This window comes from Aricia agestis, chromosome Z (assembly GCF_905147365.1).
Source record: "Aricia agestis chromosome Z, ilAriAges1.1, whole genome shotgun sequence".
NCBI classification, from domain to species: Eukaryota; Metazoa; Arthropoda; class Insecta; order Lepidoptera; family Lycaenidae; genus Aricia; species Aricia agestis.
The window spans coordinates 24237744-24254013 of NC_056428.1; the positions used below are offsets into that span (position 1 = coordinate 24237744).

Here is a 16270-nt window from a genome sequence, read left to right on the forward strand (position 1 = left end):
GTTAACGTTAGCGTAAGCGTTTTGCCACGTATCTACGGGGGCTGGTGAGTTAGATGCTTAAAGTAATCGATATGTTCTAGAACATTATGACTACCTTGTCCTAAAATATGCCAGACGGACCGTAAAATTCTAAGATAGGACTTATCATCAGCCTAACTAACGCCTAATAAAATAATATGATTGAAAAATAATTATGAAAACTCTTAAGGCTTGAATGCATAGATATTAAAACTATTTATTGACCCCATAAACCCATAATGATATTATTAAAAGTAAGTTAGACTAACTTATAACACGAAGTAAATGTGGTCAAGGGTGGCCGTGGCTAAGAGCGATCTTAAAAAGCCACCCTGCAGCACAGACTGCGCCCACCCCACCGTGTGGGGTGTCTTTGGATAGGTTTTTAAAAATATTATGAGTATTCATAGATCATTTTCCGATTTAGGGATCCATTTGTGAAATATGAAGTTTTAAAGTTGAAAAAATCGTTAGAGTCCAGTGTCCCCCTTTCTACCAGCTAAACGGTTGCTTCTAGAAATGTGAAAAAATTCACGAATGTAGCAAATATGCTGAATTTAAAAGGGAAATTATCACGGTTAAGAAGACTTCATAAGTTTTTGAGCAATAGTCGATCAACTAAAACGAAAAGTTCCATATTACTTCGCCGAATACATTTTGTACTCGGCGAAGTGTAATGGAACTTTTCGTTCAAATTCCTTTGATCGTAACTGAGATGATGTTGTTAGTAGTGTAAAACACGTTATATAAATGTCCTTGTCATTGACCAATCAAAAATTAGAGGCACTAAACGGAACCCTATATTGCGCGTGGCCCGACATGCACATGGCTGGTTTTTTAGGGTTACCTATTCAAAGGGTAAAAACGGGACCCTATTAGACTTCGTTGTCTGTCCGTCTGTTTATCTCCCGACTGTATCTCAAGAACCGCCATAGCTAGACTTCTGAAGCTATAATAATAATTATTTAAAATAAAAATGTAAGGGGGCTCCCATACAAGAAACTTTTTTGGCCTTTATTGCTCGATATCAACAACGGCACTTGAAATTTTCACAAAATCCTCAATTATATGAGTACTTTAATAATTAATAATGAAATTAAAATAAAATAAACACAAAGTGACCGACAAAACTGATACGACTTTGAAGGTGTGTATGATTAGTTAAATGGAGCAATGTAGCCAATTATGCTCAACCCTCTATTGGGTCGTCCTGAGAGTCCAGGAGAGGATAAATATAGAATAGTATTCTGTTCCGCTCGGTAAGTGATCGGCAGAGATGCTATAGCGTCGTGAGGATCAGACGTTTATAAGATGGCGGTGGTATATTTCGACTGGCTCGATTATGTGGTTTTCGGTGGAATGCTGCTGCTGTCGGCGCTTATTGGAGTCTACTTCGCTTTCTTCGCCCAGAAGAAGCAGAATACGACTTCGGAATACCTGATGGGTGGAAAAACCATGGGCATGTTCCCCATCTCGATGTCCTTGATAGCCAGGTAAATGCGTGCGAAATGTTCAGTTACATGATTTAACATTTAGAGCTCCCACACAGAACTGCGAATTCGTGCGAATTTGCATCGCAATGTCATTTTTATGATGAATTTTGTCGCAGATTTTGGGATTGGGATGCGATGTGAATTGACAGTTTTGTGTAGGAGCCCTTAGTTTATATTGCTTACTGATAAGTTTTTAACATTACTGGTAAAAATATTTACGCAACTATTATTATTATTTCTCAAGGATCGCTGTCCTGTCTGTCACCTGATTCTAATGTGCCATACAAAGACAAGCAGACCTTGTATTTTGCTGTGTAAACAATAATAATTAGTAAGAGGGTTAATGTACACTTTTTAATTTGTCTTCAAGATGAAGATCATAATATAGAAAAAGAGTTGGTAGTTCAATCTTGTGATATATATTCATATTATATTTTAAAGAAATACCAAAGTAAAGAATATCTTTTTGAAAATTATTTAATCTATTCTAAATTCGAACCACTTTCTTACTTTTATTAAGCTCTGCGTAAAATTAACTTGGCAAAACATTTTTGTGTTTTATAAATCAACGAACAACCTGCTTTTGCGAAGTATAATTATTTTTAAGTATTATTAATATATGGAGTTTCGGAATCGGCTCCAACGATTTTCATGAAATGGGGAGTTTCGGGGGCGATAAATCGGTCTAGCTAGGAATCATTTTTAGAAAAATGACATTTTATTCGTGTTCTATCGAATACCGAGCAAAGCTCGGTCAAATAGCTAGTTATTATATAATAATACTTAGATATAAGACATGTCTGCAATAAAATTATTCCATCGTAACATTGACCGAGGTTAATTCGACTACGACCCTATAAACATTATTCCCTAATATTTGCCAGTAATTTACTCTGTTTGTCTGTTACCATCTCACACTTGAGCCGGTAGGATGATAAGAACTCAAAAAAACCGTTTTCATACCCATACGAATTGCCGATCGGGGCATCCGTATGGGTATGAAGACGGCATTATTTTTTGAGTTCTCAGCATTGTTCTCATAGAAAAAGTTGTTCATTTTGACGGTCTCATTTGATGGTTTCAAGGATAACGGTGTTTACACTATCACACTGTGTAAAGACATTTTGAGTCTCGGGATATATACTATATATACTTTCATACAATTTATGAATTGCTTGCAACCAAGTTGTGGGTATCTAGTTAAATTTAAATCTCTATGATAAATTGCACTATTACCTTATTAGGAAGTATTTAGCTCAATGACTTGTAATTTTAGCTATATATCCGGAATTTCTCTACTTGGGCTGCCCGCTGAAATGTACACATTTGGCACACAGCTATGGACGATAGTTTTATCAGAATGGGCCGTGTCACTTACCATCGCTATAGTCTATCTGCCCGTCTTCTATAAGCTTCAAATTACTTCAACTTATGAGGTAAGTTTTAGTAAAAACATGGTATCTAAGCTGTAGGTATCTAAGTAAAAACTTTTTAAACATCTCTACATTAATTTTAACGGTATTATTTACTCTTTCGTTGATTTATTTTTCTTCAAAACTTTGCATTAAAACTTCTCAACTTATTATTAGGATGTACTGTCCCACCGTTGGGCAAAGGTCTCGTCACTCTAACTCGCTGTTTGAAAAAGTTTGTGTAGGACACTTTTATGCAGTCTCAATTATTGTAAGTTTTCTGAACATGACTTATAAAGATTTATTTTTCAGTATCTTCGGATGCGATTCAATAGCAACGTAAGACTGCTGGGATCAATTATATTTATCATCAAAATGTTGCTCTACATACCCATTGTGATATATGTACCGGCTCTAGCTTTTAGTCAAGGTAGAGTATTTTAATATTTTCAAATTTTCTTTTTAACCCGTTTCAGCCGCCCAAAAATATTTCATGTTTTTATGTTATTAGGATCACTTTAATGCTTGCGGTAGTTTATATCGTATTTATTATGCTTTACGCATGCGTAAAGCATTTCCCCATATAAAAATTTGGCCATTCAAATGTGTTAAGATGATGACTTATTAGAAAGTCTTTTTTTATTAATCCATAAAAGCGTTTTTTTATAAATCCATACTAATATTATAAATGCGAAAGTATGTCTGTCTGTTACGTCTTCACGCCCGATCATCTAAACCGATTTTGCTGAGATATGGAGATACTTTGAGTCCTGGGAAAGGACATAGGATACATTTATCCCGGAAAAATGTACGGTTCCAACGCGATAACCGAATTTTGTCGCAACGAAGTTGCGGGTGTCATCTAGTCTATATTTCATTTGGGCTCAGGATTCACTTTGTTATATAGTCTATATTTCATTTGGGCTCAGGATTCACTTTGTTATATAGTCTATATTTCATTTGGGCTCAGGATTCACTTTGTTATATAGTCTATATTTCATTTTGGACACAGGATTCACTTTGTTATATAGTCTATATTTCATTTGGGACACAGGATTCACTTTGTTATCCATACTAATATTATAAATGCGAAAGTATCTCTGTCTGTCTGTCTGTCTGTCTGTCTGTCTGTCTGTCTGTCTGTCTTGCTTTCACGCCAAAACTACTGAACCGATTGCAATGAAATTTTGTATACAGTTATTCTAGAGTCTGAGAAAGGACATAGGCTACATTTTGATGTGGGAAAATATCTTATTTCCATGAAAATTTCGATGAAAATGAATTCGCATTGCGCGTGGCCAGCGCTCATCCCGGGGGTCCTGGGTTCGAGTCCCGCAGGCGGAACAAAAAGTTTTCAATTTTCCTGGGTCTTGGATGTGTATTAAAATAAAATTTCAAAAATCTTAAACATATTTTATGTATAATATTATAAAAAATCCAGAAATATATCGATGGAATGAACATTTTAGTTCTAATACGATTCAACAGATGGCGTTTTATTTTTTACTTTATTGTAACATAGAACTAATCATACTTATTAGTTAGTATGTTTTTGTTTATAGTTTTTAATACGTTAGAATATTATCTATACTAATATTATAAATGCGAAAGTATCTATGTCTGTCTGTCTGTCTGTCTCGCTTTCACGCCAAAACTACTGAACCGATAGTAATGAAATTTTGTACACAGATAGTCTAAAGCCTGAGAAAGGACATAGGCTACTTTTTAACTGGAAAAAGGGGTTGTAAGGGGGTGAAAATGCGTAAATTTGTTCAAATTAACTTAGTTCCAAAAACTTAAAACAGATGGCGCCAAGAGTCCCCTAGATCGCGCTATTGCTTGCTCATACGTATTTCTATAAGAGGTGGTACCATATTGAGCTAGATTTTTCGATTCTTTCGATTGTTATACACGTTATTAACTAATAACTCACCTACCAACTTAGACATCAAATTCAAAAACAACAGCGCCAAAACTACTGAACCGATTGTAATGAAATTTTGTACACAGATAGTCTAAAGCTTGAGAAAGGACATAGGCTACTTTTTAACTGGAAAAAGGGGTTGTAAGGGGGTGAAAATGCGTAAATTTGGTTAAATTAACTTAGTTCCAAAAAACTCAAAACAGATGGCGCCAAGAGTCCCCTAGATCGCGCTATTGCTTGCTCATGCGTATTTCTATAAGAGGTGGTACCATGTTGAGGTAGGTTTTACGATTCTTTCGATTGTTATACACGTTAATATTAACTAACTAGCTGTTGCCCGCGACTTCGTCCGCGTGAACTTTAGTTTATAGCGCGCGGTGTCAACAAAATTTGTGTCAAATTTAAAAACTTTTTAAAACCTGGTAAGTGGTACCCCTCTTAGGGCCGCGTTACACCGGAATGGCAGCGCTGAAAGTGCTCGCCTCGCCGCTGCCATTACGGTGTAGCGCGGCCCTTAATTAATCAAAATACCCAAAAACAGCTGTGCAGTGTGCACATAATCTATACTAATATTATAAATGCGAAAGTATCTTTGTCTGTCTGTCTGTCTGTCAGTCTCGCTTTCACGCCAAACGCCAAAAGTATCTCTGTCTGTCTGTCTGTCTGTCAGTCTCGCTTTCACGCCAACGGCCAAAACTGCCGAACCGATGGTAATGAAATTTTGTATACAGATAGTCTAAAGCCTGAGAAAGGACATAGGCTACTTTTTTTACTGGAAAAAAGGGTTGTAAGGGGGTGAAAATGCGTAAATTTGTTCAAATTAAGTTAGTTCCAACAATTCATAATAGATGGCGCCGTGCGTCTTCTACATCGCGCTGACGCTTGCTCAAAAGTCTTCCTATAAGACGTGGTATCATCTTACATTTAAGTTTCGATTTTTTTCGATTGTTATATCTATTCTACGGTATTAAATAACTCAGTACTTTATCTGTGCAGTGACGTAACCTTAAATCTATCAATGATAAATAGTTTATGGGTAAAGTTGTGTAATCGGAGGGCTAAATAAGCTTTAAAATTTGGCATAAAATATAAAGTTTAATATAAAAAAATGAAATACTTATTGTGTGCACACTGCACAGCTGTATTGATTTAAGGGGTACCAGGGTTTTTTTATAAAAGCTTTTGACACCAATTTTGTTGACATCGCGCGCTATAAAGTACTATAAACTGAAGTCCACGCGGACGAAGTCGCGGGCAACAGCTAGTATAGTCTATATTTCATTTGGGACACAGGATTTGCTTAAGCTTATGACACTAAAAACATTTTCGTTCTCGAGAAAAAATCTCCCTTTATATATTTGCCTATATACTACGAATAATAAATAGTTTTTATTATTTGTAGCCTATATGTATCTAAAGCTGTAACGGCACTATTGATTAAGGGTTACCAGACCTAAAGTTACGTTGTACTTCTTTCAGTGACTGGAGTGAACCTTCACATGATAACGCCTATAGTTTGTCTCGTCTGTATATTCTATACAACACTTGTAAGTTTCAATTTATTTTTACGATTTTTTTATGTTATAGTAATTAATAAATAATTATACCTTTCCGAATTTCCATTAAAATTGTTCTTTCTTGACAAACATCGACCCCCAACTTGACGGGGTGGTTAAGATTCAAAGCATACCAAATAATCCTTTAACGTCTTCCCGACGAAAGCTCACATTATACTATAAACCTTAAGTGCCCCATTATATTCCACCTTTCCCTACATTTCCTTTAATTAATAGTTGTATGTAATTGTCAGGGTGGTATCAAAGCCGTGGTATGGACGGACGCTCTACAGACCATCATGATGTACATTGGAGTGCTGATAGTGCTGGTGTATGGGACTTGGCGTTTGGGTGGCGTAGGTGAAGTTATAAGGATCAACAAGGAAGGTGATCGGCTTGATTTTTTCAAGTGAGTTCTATTTGCTTTTTAAACTTCCCGCGACTTCGTCCGCGTCAACAAAATGTAAAATACATAGGTAAAAAATAAAAAAGTAAAAATATGTCCTCCTCCTTTTTGGAAGTCGGTTAAAAAGTAGCCTAAGTAGCTCTTTATTACATCAGCTATCTGCCAATAAAAGTCACGTCAAAATCGGTCTAGCCATTTTGGAGATTAGCCGGAACAAACAGACAGGCATACAGACAGATAAAAATTCTAAAAATTGTTATTTTGGTGTAAGTACCGTCTAAATATTCATATGCATGTAGTAAAAAACGGTTATTTTAATATTACAGACACTGCAATTTTATTTATATTTATATGTATAGAATGTATAGAATATATATAGATGTATAGATATCTACTAGTAAATGTTTTTTTTTATCTTGAAAATCCAATATTTACTTATTATTTTATTAAAAAAATATTTTATACCTCCTTGAATTCATTGCTAAGGCAGAATACAACAGATACCATGAAATATTTAGTCTCATAAAACTGCAGTTTTCGTGGCGTTACACTTTTTTAATTTAGATATAAAACATAACAATTAATTGTTAATTTAATTTTAACTATAATTTCAGTAATACTATGGATTTCTCCAACACTGTATAAACCCTATAAATACTTTAAGGCTTTGCGTTGAATCGTGCCGATTCGAATATAGGTCGGATTAAATAGATCTTCAAGAAGTAATGATATTGTTACAGCATGGACTTGGACCCGACCATACGCCACACATTTTGGACTACTGTCTTCGGAAACTACTTCGGATGGCTTTCTCTATGTGCGGTCAACCAAGCTACTGTACAACGGTGTTTAGCTCTCTCGTCCTTGAGACGTGCAAGGATGTAAGTACCTGTCATAGGCCGGTATAAATAGTCAGTACTCAAGATGCATCTTGGTCTCAAGACACGGTTCAGGCTCTGTGATTGGTTGGCTGTCAAAATTTGGACCAATCATAGAGCCGAACCGCGTCTTGAGACCGAGATGCATCTTAAGTACTGACTATTTATACCGGCCCTAGTACTCATTACCAAATTAGGTACTATCAGAGAAGTTAATTCATAGGCAGATCGCGGATCTACGTATTTTGATGGTATTTTGGTCGCGTTTTGTCAAATGCAGTCGACAGATGACGACGACATGTAGACATAATGCGACCAAATGTCATAAGGCCGTCAACTGCCTATGAATCAATTTCTTCGATGGCACAAAGGGCAAATCATGAACGCATAGAGATTTAATCATGTACCATGCTAAAGTGGGAAGGGAACATCTTTTTAAGGGATTCTTATTTCTAACAGAGGATCTGTTAAAACTCGTTAAGTGTTCATTTTAACGCTTAAGGATAGTTTGCTGGAACTATCGTTAAGCGTTAAAATGAACACTTAACGAGTTTTTTTAAATATAAGTGTTATTTGATTAATTGATTCTTATTTCTAACAGATTCTCTGTTAGAAATAAGAATCCCCTAAAAAGATGTTCCCTTCCCACTTTAGCATGGTACATGAACAGCATCCTTGGGTAAAGGTGGTGGAATGCATGTTATAGTGAACCAAAATCTTTCTCACTTACTCTGGTTTCAATGAAACTAACCCAGTTAAGCAGGAGTAAATTCATAATACCAAACTGTGTGCGCAATACACAAGAGCCTCTTGGTTTCAATGAAACCAGGCCCTACGCAGGAGTAATTTTATAGTGTCTAAGTGTGTGCGCAATACATAAGAGCATTCTGGTTTCAATGAAACCAGACCAGTTGTGCAGACTGTACCTACTACTCTTGAGTATTTAATACTCTTGTGTGTGTAATATTGCGTACACACTTCGGCACTATAAAATTACTCCTGCGTAACTGGTCTGGTTTTATAGAAACCGGCCACCACGACCGAAAACGTTTTACAGCCAACTCTTTATATGGGGACACATACACATCCTAAAGTATTATCACTTAGTCTTGTTACATCCTGTGTATTTATATTTCAGCTTATCAATCTCAATATGCACTTTCTTTCAGCACAATCTTCATAATGGCAGCTGGTATATTCAGCATAGTATCTCTATGTTGTTACACTGGACTCGTCATATACGCGACCTTCGCCAAGTGTGATCCGCTCAGTACGGGCGCTATAAGGAAAAACGACCAGCTTCTACCCTACTTTGTGATGACGATCACGGGTTCGATCCCTGCACTACCCGGCCTCTTCATGAGCGGAGTCTTCAGCGCCGCTTTGAGGTACTTTCACGGTGAGACCCGCCGTATTTTTTTTTAATAATATTTATGCTACGAACAATAAAAACTAAGGAAACGTAACTCCCTGGATGCTATTAACATTTGGTCATAGTAAAAGAAGGGGAAGTAAGTTATCTTCATACAAAGGCACCGCGCGCGGCTTGTATGTGTGCGCCATAGTATCAATGCGTCGCCACACGGCACACAACAAAATCTCGGCTAGTTTTAGAGGCTGGTACCGCCCTTTAAGTACTATGGTTTGGTTCCTTTCGAACTGTCATGTAACGTCAGCCTTTTTACCGCTCAAGGCCACCTAAATATTGCAAATGTATTGAAATGTGTACCTAAGGACTAAGGTACACTTTTTTGACAAGTATTGTGGAGCCTGATTTTTGACGGAGTTACTTTTCCTTAGTTTTTATTATTCGTAGTGTTTATGGCTATCAAATTTTTGTATAATAATAAGTAACAGTATAAAGTAAATATTCTAAGTTAGCAATTTGCAATTTCGAAAAGCCGCCTTGATAAACTAAATGAGAATGTAGTAAAATTATTATTTTGTATGCCTGCAGCTGGCTTCTAGCAATCATGATTGAGGTCATAGACTTATTTATATTGAGGTGGTAACAGACAGTTTGTGAAATCTTAGTAATAGACGTTTTACGCTTCGAGCACGGAACCCTAAAAAGGATTTCCGTGCACATTATGATTGTGGTATAGTGTCAAGTGAATGACACTTGTTGCCTATTCATAGCGACTATAATATTTCAGTTCCATGTCCACGGGGCTCAACTCAATCTGTGGAGTGATATTCGAAGATATGATTCGACCTACATACAATAAACCCATCTCAGAGAGAACTGCTAGTCTCATCATGAAGATTATTGTGGCTGTAGTAGGTGAGTACACAAGCCCGACTGCGCATAAAAGAGTCTAAGGTTTTTGTTGTATGTATGACGTATGTATATTTTTGACATGCTCTAGAGATAGAATATAGGCCCTAAAAAGCTTGTCGCATAATAATGGTAGCGTAGTTTTTAAAATCTGTTAGTGGCCAGCATTTGGTCGCCTTATATTAAGCCTAGACCTGGCCCCTTACACAAAGTATCTTTAACGTTAAAAACGATGTCGAAATTCGTTATCAAAATGTATGCGGTTGACATAAGCCATCGCTAAATGACATTTCGCTCGCGAAGACTAATGTCGAATCCCATACATTTTCATAACGAATTTCGTCATCGTTAACGAAAGGGACTTTGGCTACGGCCTCTGACATCACAACTAACATTACTTTGATATAACCCAGCCAAATTATGTATGTTCGCCATCTATTAATTTCTCTAATGGTACATACATCCATCACTGTGTCTCTTTCATACGCGTATGAAACTCCTGCCTGTGAAAACAAGCCCTGTGCAATTAATTTATTTCTTTAACTAGCTGTTGCCCGCGACTTCGTCCGCGTGGACTTTAGTTTAGCGCGCGGTGTCAACAAAATGTGTGTCAAATTTAAAAACTTTTTAAAACCCTGGTAAGTGGTACCCCTCTTAGGGCTGCGCTACACCGGAATGGCAGCGCTGAAAGTGCTCGCCTCACTGCTGCCATTCCGGTGTAGCGCGGCCCTTAATTAATCAAAATACCCAAAAACAGCTGTGCAGTGTGCACATAATCTATACTAACATTGTAAATGCGAAAGTATCTCTATCTGTCTGTCTGTCTGTCAGTCTCGCTTTCACGCCAAACGCCAAAAGTATCTCTGTATGTCTGTCTGTCTGTTTGTCAGTCTCGCTTTCACGCCAAAACTACCGAACCGATTGTAATGAAATTTTGTATACAGATAGTCTAAAGCCTGAGAAAGGACATAGGCTACTTTTTTACTGAAAAAAAGGGTTGTAAGGGGGTGAAAATGCGTAAATTTGTTCAAATTAAGTTAGTTCCAACAGTTCATAATAGATGGCGCCGTGCGTCTTCTACATCGCGCTGACGCTTGCTCAAAAGTCTTTCTATAAGACGTGGTATCATCTTACATTTAAGTTTCGATTTTTTTCGATTGTTATATATATTCTACGGTATTAAATAAGTCAGTACTTTATCTGTGCAGTGACGTAACCTTAAATCTATCAATGATTAATAGTTTATGGGTAAAGTTGTGTAATTGGAGGGCTAAATAAGCTTTAAAATTTGGCATAAAATATAAAGTTTAATATAAAAAAATGAAATACTTATTGTGTGCACACACATTGGTACATGGGAGAGCCATGCTTCGGCACGAATGGGCCGGCTCGACCGGAGAAATACCACGTCCTCACAGAAAACCGGCGTGAAACAGCGCTTGCGCTGTGTTTCGCCGAGTGAGTGAGTTTACCGGAGGCCCAATCCCCTACCCTATTCCCTTCCATACCCTCCCCTATTCCCTTCCCTTCCCTACCCTCCCCTATTCCCTTCCCTTCCCTACCCTCCCCTATTACCCTATTCCCTATTAAAAGGCCGGCAACGCACCTGCAGCTCTCTGATGCTGCGAGTGTCCATGGGCGACGGAAGTTGCTTTCCATCAGGTGACCCGTTTGCTCGTTTGCCCCCTTATATCATAAAAAAAAAAAAAAAACACTGCACAGCTGTATTGATTTAAGGGGTACCAGGGTTTTTTTATAAAAGCTTTTGACACCAATTTTGTTGACATCGCGCGCTATAAACTGAAGTCCACGTGGACGAAGTCGCGGGCAACAGCTAGTATTATACATAAAATATGTTTAAGATTTTTGAAATTTTATTTTAATATACATCCCAGACCCAGGAAAATTGAAAACTTTTTGTTCCGCCTGCGGGACTCGAACCCAGGACCCCCGGGATGAGCGCTGGCCACGCGCAATGCGAATTCATTTTCATCGAAATTTTCATGGAAATAAGATATTTTCCCACATCAAAATGTAGCCTATGTCCTTTCTCAGACTCTAGAATAACTGTATACAAAATTTCATTGCAATCGGTTCAGTAGTTTTGGCGTGAAAGCAAGACAGACAGACAGACAGACAGACAGACAGACAGACAGACAGACAGACAGAGATACTTTCGCATTTATAATATTTGGAAATAAGATATTTTCCCACATCAAAATGTAGCCTATGTCCTTTCTCAGACTCTAGAATAACTGTATACAAAATTTCATTGCAATCGGTTCAGTAGTTTTGGCGTGAAAGCAAGACAGACAGACAGACAGACAGACAGAGATACTTTCGCATTTATAATATTAGTATGGATTAAACATCATATTCTTACGTATTAAAAACTATAAACAAAAACATACTAACTAATAAGTATGATTAGTTCTATGTTACAATAAAGTAAAAAATAAAACGCCATCTGTTGAATCGTATTAGAACTAAAATGTTCATTCCATCGATATATTTCTGGATTTTTTATAATATTATACATAAAATATGTTTAAGATTTTTGAAATTTTCCAAGACCCAGGAAAATTGAAAACTTTTTGTTCCGCCTGCGGGACTCGAACCCAGGACCCTCGGGATGAGCGCTGGCCACGCGCAATGCGAATTTATTTTCATCGAAATTTTCATGGAAATAAGATATTTTCCCACATCAAAATGTAGCCTATGTCCTTTCTCAGACTCTAGAATAACTGTATACAAAATTTCATTGCAATCGGTTCAGTAGTTTTGGCGTGAAAGCAAGACAGACAGACAGACAGTCAGACAGACAGACAGACAGAGATACTTTCGCATTTATAATATTAGTATGGATTAGTATGGATTAAACATCATATTCTAACGTATTAAAAACTATAAACAAAAACATACTAACTAATAAGTATGATTAGTTCTATGTTACAATAAAGTAAAAAATAAAACGCCATCTGTTGAATCGTATTAGAACTAAAATGTTCATTCCATCGATATATTTCTGGATTTTTTATAATATTATACATAAAATATGTTTAAGATTTATGAAATTTTATTTTAATACACATCCAAGACCCAGGAAAATTGAAAACTTTTTGTTCCGCCTGCGGGACTCGAACCCAGGACCCCCGGGATGAGCGCTGGCCACGCGCAATGCGAATTCATTTTCATCGAAATTTTCATGGAAATAAGATATTTTCCCACATCAAAATGTAGCCTATGTCCTTTCTCAGACTCTAGAATAACTGTATACAAAATTTCATTGCAATCGGTTCAGTAGTTTTGGCGTGAAAGCAAGACAGACAGACAGACAGACAGACAGACAGACAGACAGAGATACTTTCGCATTTATAATATTAGTATGGATTAATTCACAAATTCATTCCTCAGGTGCCATGTGTGTGTCGTTAGTATTCTTAGTGGAACACATGGGTGCGCTGATACAAGCTGGCAAGAGCCTCGCTGGCATCACCGCTGGCAGCTTACTTGGACTGTTCACTATGGGCCTGTTTATACCCTGGATTAATTCCACGGTTAGTATTAACCCCCTATTGCCTTTTGCATTCAGTCACCTTATTAAAGGTTACATAACATCATTATTTACATTCAGACAGTCAGCTAGGTGGTTATCAAATATCAATTACTGATCATAATAATAGAAACTTACTTTAAGAGCGATTACATCTAACATTTACAATATGATTCTTAAAATACTTTTACCATCAGTATTTCAAAAAAATCTCGAAGCAATAACCTAGTTTCTTTATATAATATATTTCCTTTCCATCAGGGCGCTCTAATAGGTGGTATATCGTCCACTTTACTCGTCGGCTGGATATCAATCGGCACCCAAGCTGCTATGATGCGAGGCGATATCATCGTGGTGCCCAAACCCGTGGATGTGTCTGGCTGCGGGGAGAATATAACCATACCCTTCATGGCTACGCAACCTTCTGTGGAGTTTGACAGGTAATTGCATAGCACTGGACGAGAGAGAGACTCTCTCAACTTTCGCACAAAAAAGACAGTTCCAATGTTAATAATTACGTAATAATATTGTGGTTGGTTCTCTCGATGCTTCGAGTGAGTTGCAACTTTGAGAAACAATCCCACCGGGCGCAACCTTGTAATTAAAATATGATTCATTACTCTTTGTGTTTTCTGCATTCTTTCCTGGCTATATTTACCTCCTACTCAAGAAAAATATGTATATTTACAGATCGGGCACCTTCTTCCTGTACAGAATAAGTTACTTGTATTACACCTTCATTGGGATGATGGTTTGTATCATCGTTGGTTCCATTGTCACCTACTTCACGGAACCTAATGATCCGACCATGGTAAGTATTTTTAACGTTTTGCAAAACAAGTAAGCCGATCTTAGATGTTATTGTCATCAATTATAATGTTAGTCTCCAATCCAGGTCTGGATAAAAAGAATAGCCAACATGTCCAATAATCATCGTAGGATTAATGCCGATACTATGGAATATAATGGTATTTACAAAAAATGTTATCATCGTCAAGGACCAGTAAGATTTTTGTTCTCCATTACTATAATTATCCAAATATGTAATTGATTGTACCTTTGGTTCTTGGTGGAAATTCATGTTGAACACTTATAAAACAAAATTTTCGTGCACTTTTTCCACTATATTAAGAAATTATTAACAAATTACACGACCGGTTTCGAAATTAACCACCTGAAGATGATTAATTTCGAAACCGGTCGTGTAATTTGTTAATAATTTCTTAATATAGTGGAAAAAGTGCACGAAAAAAAAAATGTTTTATAGTGTTCAATTCTCCAAATTTTAATTCAGGTCCATCGTGACCTCCTAACGCCTGTGATTCATCGCTGGCTGCCACCACAGAGCGTGCATTGCCGCCGCCCGCGCCTTACGCAGCACACCGTTGATTTACAATCGCGTGAGCTCGACCGCCTAACCACCAACCCTGCCATCTCGGTAAGAAAATGACCTCTGTTTTCCAATTGCAGAGCATGCGACTCAGTGGTTCACAATGTGAAATAGGTTGTTTGAGAGTGCTACTTGCGTTGTGCGTTGCTGTATTGCTGTAGTTTAGACCAGTGTTTTTCAAACTGTGGGTCCCGACCCCCAGGGGGGGTCACGCAGCTTCTGTAGGAGGATCGCTGAAGGTTAAAACGACTATTTTATTTAAAAAAAAAGATTAAGGATGCAATTTAGCAAAAGGAAATCTTCAAAAATACATACTTACAATATGATAAAAAAGCCAATGGTCGTGAAATATTTTGTCATGTCAGGTCGCGTCATAAATAAGTTTAAAAAACACTGGTTTAGACATTCAACGTTAAGCATTATGCAGCGTAATGCGCTCTAGTGCTGTAATTGAAACACTGGGAACAACTATCTACCAGTAGTGCTAGCACGGCGAAAAGTAGAAATGCGAGAGTAGAGACAAACTGTGGACATAAACTTAAGGTGAAGTTCCGATCTTTTTTCGTTCCGAAAAATTCAATTAAATTGCCACTTTATGACAGACTATAGTCCTAAAAATTCAAATAATATCCTACTAAATGATATATTAATTATGTTATAGTCTGTCACAAAGTGGCATTTTAATTGAATTTTTGTCGGTCGCGATTAGCCGCGGTAAAGATCGGAACGGACCTTAAGTTTATGTCCACAGTTTGTCCATACTTTCGCATTTCTACTGGTGGCCGTGCTAGCCCAGCATGTATAGATTCTGCAAAATATAGCGTTTCCCAGGTCATGCCATCTGACAGCTACTGATGAAAATTATTTATCGTCAACACAAATGTCACCAAGTTCTTAGTATGGTATTTGGAGGAAATGGATTAAATTAACAAGAATTTAGTTGGCATAGGTAGGCCTTAAACCGTGCTTCATGATTTACTACGAGTATGTCAAAAAATACCATCATTAATATTAAATTGTTTGTTTCTTTTACAGAAGCCGATTAGTTATTAAGAAAGAAAAAAGCTGAGAGATAACAGGGAGATCTGATGTTTGTTATTTAGTTTAAACAAAATTTTGTTGGATATTAAACAGAAAATGGGAAACATAAATTGTGGGTAGCAATTTTTGATTTTTTGTAGCATAGAATTGTATTTTGTTACGATTTAATGTATCTGTTGTCTCACACCGAAGCGAACATTTTTTTTGCCTTCGATATCAGAATATCATATAGGGTAGAATATTATAGGTAATTAAGTAATTTTGACATTCCATTTTAGTTGCTAAGAAAAGTGTTCAATTTAGGCATTTTGTAACGTAGCT

At 37.0% G+C, this 16270-nt stretch overlaps 1 protein-coding gene across 1 annotated transcript; it reads left to right on the forward strand.

Moving 5' to 3' along the window:
- The first annotated feature begins 1265 nt into the window (after positions 1–1265).
- Positions 1266–16270, forward strand: LOC121739442 (sodium-coupled monocarboxylate transporter 2-like). The gene is made up of 13 exons (XM_042131923.1): positions 1266–1511; positions 2788–2947; positions 3236–3353; positions 6327–6394; positions 6658–6812; positions 7550–7690; positions 8857–9075; positions 9844–9971; positions 13380–13522; positions 13780–13958; positions 14209–14329; positions 14813–14956; positions 15944–16270. The coding sequence occupies exons 1-13, from the start codon at positions 1330–1332 to the stop codon at positions 15959–15961; spliced, it is 1776 nt and encodes a 591-aa protein (XP_041987857.1). The 5' UTR covers positions 1266–1329; the 3' UTR covers positions 15962–16270.

Bases quoted from the DNA above. Each gene is read 5' to 3' on its own strand.
- LOC121739442 (XM_042131923.1), top strand. From the start codon at position 1,330: ATGGCGGTGGTATATTTCGACTGGCTCGATTATGTGGTTTTCGGTGGA. The intron at 6,813-7,549 runs GTGAGTTCTATT...ATATTGTTACAG, and splicing joins GATCGGCTTGATTTTTTCAA to CATGGACTTGGACCCGACCA. The intron at 9,972-13,379 runs GTGAGTACACAA...TTCATTCCTCAG, and splicing joins GATTATTGTGGCTGTAGTAG to GTGCCATGTGTGTGTCGTTA.